At 33.1% G+C, this 8,679-nt stretch overlaps 1 protein-coding gene across 1 annotated transcript in view; it reads left to right on the forward strand.

Annotated features, from left to right (window-relative positions):
• The first annotated feature begins 204 nt into the window (after positions 1–204).
• The window catches only part of LOC105622420 (guanine nucleotide exchange factor DBS-like), a 27,917-nt gene continuing 19,442 nt past the window's right edge, over positions 205–8,679 (forward strand). The window contains exon 1 of the mRNA XM_012203840.1: positions 205–391. Within this exon, the coding sequence (XP_012059230.1) occupies positions 205–391 (187 nt within the window). The remainder of the gene's footprint in view (positions 392–8,679) is intronic.

Here is an 8,679-nt window from a genome sequence, read left to right on the forward strand (position 1 = left end):
TCTCTCTCTCTCTCTCTCTCTATCTCTATCTCTATCTCTATCTCTATCTCTCTTTTCGACTCTCTTTTTCTTGTTCTTTCTCTGTCACTGTCACGTCGTTCGGGCACCGGGTGACGGAGAGGACCGAGAGGACGAAGATCGGCGCGAGAATCGCGTGTGTCGATTCGGAGAATACAGATTGTTGACAACTACACAGGAGGAAGGATGGCGAGCTCACCTACCAGTATCGAGAACCAGATCGACAGCTTCCTGGAGCAGTTCAAGCGCAGCGCCTCCCGGGCGATGGAGGAGACCGCTGCTCATCATCAACGGTCCGGTAGCTACAACGCCTGCAGCAGCAGCATCAGCCGCAGTCGCAGCGGCAACCTGGACTTGGAGCTCCTTGAGGCGGGTAAGTTCTGGACCGTTCGATCTGGTCGTCCTGGGAACAGGATCGGGAAGAGCGGAGGGAGTAAAACGCGCCACGCGGATCTTTTAACTTCTTTGCGCTCCGAGGCTCGTCCAGAAATTACCATCTCCTTTCTCTCTCTCGATAATCTGCAATATAAACAGGAATGAAAAGTACCTATTCTGTACTTTTCTTAATCCTCCTCTAAGCTAACATCGAAATTTCTAACATAATTACTGAATCTGTAAGACTCATTTGATTTAATGTCATCAATTGAATGGCATTAATTAATTCAAAGTGATTTTAAAGAATCAAGATGACATAATTGGTATTTGAAAAAAAAAACACGGAAAACAGTTTGACTTTTCACATACCTATACATCTGGAAATAATTTTATTGGACTATCAAAACTAATTATGTAGGAATCTCAAACATGATGAGCAATGCTGTAAAAAGTTTTGACATTCTCGCAACCAGTTTCGGTGCCTTACATAATTATTTTGATGGTTCAACAAAATTATTTTCAGGTCTATATCTATAGATACCTGAAAATAATTTTGTTTTGTTTTACTGAAGTATTTAACTGTAATTAACTGTACATAGTTAAATTTTAAATATTCGACAAAACCGTGAATGAATACACTATACAAATACGTTTTAATAAGAATAATCCAATTGTAAAGTTTTAATAAGAATGGTCGCATTTCTTCATTTATAGATATAGACCTAAAAATAATTTTGTTTTGTTTTCCTGAAGTATCTAAAAATTTAACTATAAATATAATGTGAAGGCTATAAAAGTCAACGCTGATTGTAAACATGCGTAATTTTAATAATAAATTAATACAAAAAATTTATATTTATTATTATTTGCACATTTATTATTTTTGTATCAATAAAAGGAATCTTTATAACAATTAGTTTAATTTAATTGATTATTACAATTTAATTTATATAGTTATTTTAGTAAAATCATGAATGAATACAAAATTAATAAGAATCATTCAAGTTTGTGTAAACACAAAATTCATAATATAAAGCACATAATATAAATCACATAATATAAAGCAAAATAGAATCGACCTTTTTAACAGATGAGTAATTCAGTGGATCCAATAGACCCATCGATTAGCTCCGGAGGGTTAAAAGTAAATTTGCCGCTGTAAGCGAGAGATATCGTCGCTAATCTTCAAATCGCGGAAGCTCATTGTCGGGTTCTTGCCGTGAGAAGTTTCCTTCGAGATCCGCATGCCCGAACGCGCACCTTGAATTATGTCACATCCTGCCGTTAATCCTGCGCGGGGTGTAAGTTGTGACATCGCATCGTCGCGTTGAGTCGCGGCGGATAGATCGAAGGGCTCCGAAGAAGATCTCGCGACTTTACGCTGCTCGAAGCTCCTCTGCCTGGCACGATTAATTCCGTGTAATACGACAAATTATTACTGTGTCGCACATAAATGTACACGTGTACTTATGCGAGTGTATGGAACAGCAAGACTTCGTGACACTTGATGTTTAAGTTTGACGTCATACGCGAAATGCTTAGAAATGCTTAGTTATATTAAGCTTGCTCTCGTTTAAATTAGATACTTATACACTTTTCATTTCGCAAAATATTATATTCATTTCGCATAATCGCAAAATAACAGTAACATTATATCAGTGATGTAACTTCCTATTCAACAATATACTTGTTATAACAAGTGTTATATTATATTTATATGTTGAATGAGAATTTGTAATATTTGATGTAATGACTGTTCCTTGTACATACTTTTCACATAATAAACACAAATACGGAGAGAATTTTTTTCTTAGATCCTGAAAATATATGATAGTGGGATAACATTGTATTTCGAAGAATTGTTATGTAAATCTCTCTCTCATTAATAAAACAATAATAAAGTATAAAATAAGTTTGACTAATTTTACTGACGTGCATAATAAAAATTTTTTAAATATTATATTATACAACAATTACCATATTTTCTGGGTAAATTTTAAAAGAAAATTCTTTCCGTGAAGTAACATTATATCACTGATAAAATTTCCTATTCAACGATATACTTGTTACAACAAGTGTTATATTATATTTATATTATATATAAATATATATTTATATTATATAACAAGTGTTATATTATATTTATTATATTGTTAAATGGGAATTTATAAAAATTATAATATTGACATAACGTTACTTTGTGTTTATTACGAACATCTTTTTCACGTTCTTCTCTCAACAAAGGTCTATTCTTTATAGCTGAACTAGTATAATTCGTTATACTTGAAATGAAATAGATACACTGAAAAAAATGAGTCTGGTTGCGTTAATCGGACTACCAGTCGAAAATGAACTTTTCTGATTGAATTTATTATAATTCTAGTTGAGAGATAATTAGAAATGAATATGGTCAAAATTTTCTGATTCATTTGTTTTAAAGAATTGTTCTTAGTGTATTTATTAGTGTATATTATTACATTTGAAGTTTAGTGAAAACTAGAAAGAAAGTCTCAATTCAATTTAATGCAATAATAAAAAATATCCATATTCTCAAAAAAATCGAATATACGGAAAATATACGGAAATAATAGAATATTTTTGTAGTATATTTATGATATTTTCTAAAGATTCCAGACGGTCCATATTGATGCATTTCTCATTTCAATTTGTGAAATTGCAAAAAGCGCAAATTACGATAAACGAGATCTAACTAAAGAAATGTGGAAGACCTCAGGTGTTCTCCATTGCCTGTTCTCTCTCTTCTGTGGTTTGCAGAAATTTAATTACAGCCCGAGTTTGCGGTTGGATAACTTTCCTCTTTTGTTTACCCACGAGGAGGGTAGTTGAAGAGCTCCGATTAAAATCCCCGATTTAAATCCGGCGGTGCCGCCGCCGGCTGACGGCTGTGCTTCATTTATTTGTATATATCGTGTGACATCGAGTGCAAGCGTCCGTCAGTTTTCACATGGATGTAGAAGACACGATATGTGCACCAGGATGCGAGCTCCGCGCAATCGGGTCCTTCATAATTCTGTTCCTCAAATTGCGCGTGACGCGCATCGATCCCCCCCCCCCCTCCCCGTTTTATTACTTGGGGATTCGCCAAAAGCTGTCGTTGGAAAGATTGAGGTGTATTGCGAGAGAATCCATCTTTCCAATAAAATGATAATCAAAGCCATCGCGAGAAAAAATCTTTATTGATTTCAGCGATATTTGAATAATTAAGTATTGATGGATCCAGAAATTTGTTAAGGGAAGGAGTCCCTTAAGTTAACTCACCGCACATAATTTTTTTTTAATCGTCAACGACGATAAGATACGAAAGATAGAATATTAAATTATTATTTAAATTATTACATTATTAATTAAATTGTTATTGTTAAATTATTAAATTATTACATTGTGAGAAAGTATTGTTTAAACATGTAATTCAAAAATCATTAATTTTATTTAAAATTACATTAACACAACGAAAGAATAATATAATAGAATCTATATTTTTTGTACCTAGGAGTTTTTTTAATAAAAAAAAATTGTAGAATATTAAAATTGTGATTAAGCATTTCAGAAAAAATATTAAAAATATATAACATTTTTAAAAAAGGCGATAAATATTAAAAAAAAAAGCGAGTCCAAGAGAGATTCTTGGATCTGCCAGTGTAATCAAGAAGAGAGAAATATAAGCGTTATTTTTATACTTTTCATGTTAAAGGAAATTATGTTAAAGGAATTAACCATATTTAAAAGTAAGACGATATAAATTTTTATTCGACGGCGATTTTTATTCAAAGTGATTAATACCTCTTGAGTCGCTCACGCCGATCTCTTCATCGAATCTAGTTATTCTTCTTATATTTTTCTCCACTTTTTATTCTTATTTAAGCAACGACTGGTGCACAATAGATCGCGAATTTATTTACGGGATTCGCGATGTGGACGTGCGCATTTATTATTGATCAACAAACAATAGAACTCGGCGGTTCTTTTATTCGCATATCGCTGCAATTAAGAGTGGCACCTTCTACTCGTTAATAATCCATCGACATTCCGTTGTCCTCCTCTCTCTTTAGAATAATTACATTCTCGGTATTCTTACGTTCTCAAATGACGGTAATTAGCCGCGAGTATTAATTGAACTCCAAAGTTCCTCGCGTGAATTTTTTTCTCTCACGTGCGAATTACAGGCAGCCATTTGACGATAAATCAATTTCCGTCTGATGGAGCGAGTAATCGAGTAACGTCGTCTTGCAAAATATCTTTTGTCATGTTAACGTCGCCACGTTCTGCATTCACTTTGTAACTAGTTACAAAGTAGCACCTTAGTTGTGAACGTTAAATGCGTTTTATACAAATATTTTTGGTTCTTTGTCTTCATTCGATATACATGCTATTGTACTTAATTATTTAACAACGACTGATTATTGTTGTTAATTTAAGTTTTATATTTTGGCAATTAATTAGTCTCACTCTTTTGAAGTGGAATTTCACTCTTAAAGATTGAAAATTCTGGCATTCTTGAAAGAGATTGGCAGAATTTTCATTCTTTAAAATGAGATTCTAAAAAAATTCTTAAAAAATTTGGAGAATAATTATTGCTATAATTATCGATCATTTTAAATTTATGTACAAGTAGATGAGTCAGTAAGTAACCTTAATACATATACATATTGTCGTAATTTATGGGGGCAAAATTAAGGTCACTTATTGACTTACCTATCATATATATTAATCCATTGTAGGATACATAAATATTTTCCTTTGAAAATATAAAAAAGTAACAGTTAGATCTCTGATCTTTAATCTAACGATTTTTATATAAATAAAGTTTTTTAAAATAATTTTTTTAATCTAAAATTTTAATTCTTCGTAAAATTACCTATAAGAATTTTATTGTTGTATATTTAACTTTTCGAGAAGTAGGTTACGAACGTGAAACCTCGTTTCCCATTACTCATATCTGAATCAATTATTCTGTATCGCACGGAAATCTTTTTCTTAACATAGTATTTAATCCATTAAGGCATACAGAGATAATCTGTTCGTATTCAAGCAGGAATACGAAAAAAGCGTGCGAAAGTCAAATCAACGTTGTTTCTCGAATGAATTAATTGAGGAGCAGACTTTCAAAATGCGTTTTGTCCAAAATTTTCATAAAACGAGAAAGAAAGAAACTATGTTACACAAGAAAATTGCACTTTATAGAAAATAATACTATGCCAATCAATAGAATGTAAAATATTAAACAAAATTGTTAAACAATTACTAAAAATGTTAAACAAATGTATTTTGTTTATTTCTAGTTAAAAAACTCTAATGCACTTCGAAATGTCTATGTTTTTTCTGCATAAATTAACGATAAAAGATACTTTCTGAACATCTCAGAGTATCTTATAATATACCTTATAAGTCTTTGAACACTATAACGCTATTTTTAACTAAAAAGAAAAGGAAATTTTGGACAAAACGCATTTTGAAAGAGCAGAGTACCTTTCCTCAATTGTTAACCGCTTTTTTGCATTTCGAAAGAGCAGAGTACCTATCTTGGAACAAAATCGGAATGGATATCAATCGGAATTATTTAATTATTCCTTAGATTTCTATTGTGAATTTCTGAGAAAAATGAAATAATTCCGATCGAAATCCATTCCGATTTTGTTCCATGATAGGTGCCCAGCAGACCTATTTTATAATTCTTAACGCAAATTTCGTTATCATTGTAACGTTACTGCGCAGCTTTTTTATCATGAAAGAGCTGCGCAGCAATGTTATAATGACAACGAAATTTGCGTTAAGAGTTACAGAATAGATTTACAAGTCGGATCTTATTCATGCAAAATATGTGCATATGCGTGATATCGGCTGACTTTGACAGAGCGCGACACGCCGCGAGTCACGTGCACTCGTCCCCTCCACGTCGACTCGACTTGTTCGCCATTGGTGATCCTCCGCAGTTCCTCACCTCCCCTCCAATCAGGATCGTAGTTAGGATAAATGTTAGCTTGATCTCCGCTCGAAAATGGGCGTCAAATTCTTTTCTCGGAATCCGCTGGATTAAATTACGTAGAAAGAACGATTTTGCTGAAGTATCTCAAAATTTAGCTGAATACAGATCTGAAAATAATGTTACATATTGCATTATAAAAATAATTATGTAAAGAATTCAAACTAAAATGTCAAAATTTTTTGTAGCATTGCTCATCATGCTTAAGTTTTTTATTGTAATTATTTAATAATTGTTTGATGTTAAACAAAATTATTTCCTTTATATTTTTTAATACTCCAGCGAAATCAATACTTCCATGCACGAAGAATTATCGAATTTCTGTCTCACGACTTGACAGCGTAATGGCCTTGCTGTTGCGCGATTAATTATGCTACTCAAATAGACAGTAAACTTTTCTTCCGACTTTCGTAATTTTGGGTGTAGCTGCCCAGCGAGAAAACGTAGATACGACGTCACGTACTAATTATTAATTACTTTGATGGCTCAACAAAATTATTTTCAGATCTATGACTGCACTGAAAAAAATATACTGAATTATAATAAATCATTTGTTCGAATAATTCCAACTAAATATTAACTTACAATACATAAATATTTAATTAATAATAATTCTTGTAGTAAATAAATATATCTTTATATTTAATAAATATTTACTTGGCACTATTCAAATAAATATCTTTCGTGTAGTTGAATATTTTAATATTTCAATGAAATCTTTCATATACATTATTTTCTGAGAAGCATTGTCTGTCAATCGTTTATCGAGAACGCGGGCCCGATGAGAAAATCAACTCGTCCCTGCAACGACACCGCGTTATGGCGCCGCCGCATCGCGACGCATTGCTGGAACCGCGGATTTCCGTTCATCCGTCCGCGATCACGACGCGTCTTGGAGCTACATTCTTTCCTGGTGTTTTCGCACGAGGAAGCGGATTTCCTCGATTAAACACTTCTCGCGTCCATATCCGTGCCGAGTGCGTATAACGTCGTGGGTGCCACCGCAGTGGGGAGTCACCGGCGGCGGCGGAGGTGGCGACGGTTCTATCGATCACATGCGGAGCATCGACGGGCGTGTGCGTGTACAACGCGCTCCGCGTGCGTATTCCGTTCGCGAATTTCGCGCGCGAGTCACGCCGGGTGAGCGAGTGCAATCCGCGACATTAATTCGCGTGTCCTTAATTCGCCTATCAATGCGCATTATCGTTGCGAAAAAGTGACGTGACGTGATAATTGAACCACGTGCGAGTTAGTTATTCGGCTTGCGAGGGAGACCCGTCGCGCCGGTTGGCGTCGCCCCGAGAATTGCGTTGGTTGACGAAAATAGATCGTCGCCGCGGATCTCGCACGCGGAGAACGAAAACCGGTCCGTAGTGAGTAGATCGCGTCGAGTTTAACGGGAAGCACGATGTATCTGGCAGCGCGCGGGAATTTCGTGGGAAAGTGTTGCGAAGTCCTGAATTTATGAAGCTTGATGGTAAATTATTAAAGGCAAGATCGTAATCAACGGAAAAGATGCCGGGAAGAATTCTCACACGTCATGCAATTACTCGCGCGAGCTTCTTTTATGCAATATATTACCCGACAATGTCATAACTGTAGATAACAACCTTGATATTTCGATTTAAAAAAATAATTTCATTATATGAAGTGATTACATCAGGTGACACGGTAATGCCTCGGTTGTCAAGTGCATATTTTATATATTTTTAATATATTAAAGGTTTTATATATATATTAAATAATAAATATTAAATTCAATTTATATATTAAATAATAAATATTAAATTTAATTTATATATTAAATAATAAATTTAATATATTAAAGGTTAAGTCAAATAAATGTATATGTTGAATTTGTACAAGTCATGAAACAATCCAAATTTTATTTTTTATGAGTGTACAATATAGCTAGTATAAATTATTATAAACATTTGTGTGAATTATCTGTAATGTTATCTAGTTTCTAAAGAATATTAAGTTTTATATCTGAAAAGTTTCTTGTACTGTGTCTCAAAGCAATAATTCCTGCGGAGTTATAATTTCTATCCTTATCAAAACTTTTTCTATAAAATGATAAAGTAAAATCCTTTTCAAAAATAATAAATCTCAAAGTGAAAATTTTTTGCGGAATATGTATTTCTATTCTTATAAAAAATATATATTATTATATATATTAATTAATTAATTAATTAATTAATATATAATAATATATATATAATAATAATAATTAATTAATTATTATTATATATATAGTAGTAGTAGTAGTAGTAGTAGTAGTTAGT

Source organism: Atta cephalotes (assembly GCF_000143395.1).
Source record: "Atta cephalotes unplaced genomic scaffold scaffold00044, whole genome shotgun sequence".
NCBI classification, from domain to species: Eukaryota; Metazoa; Arthropoda; class Insecta; order Hymenoptera; family Formicidae; genus Atta; species Atta cephalotes.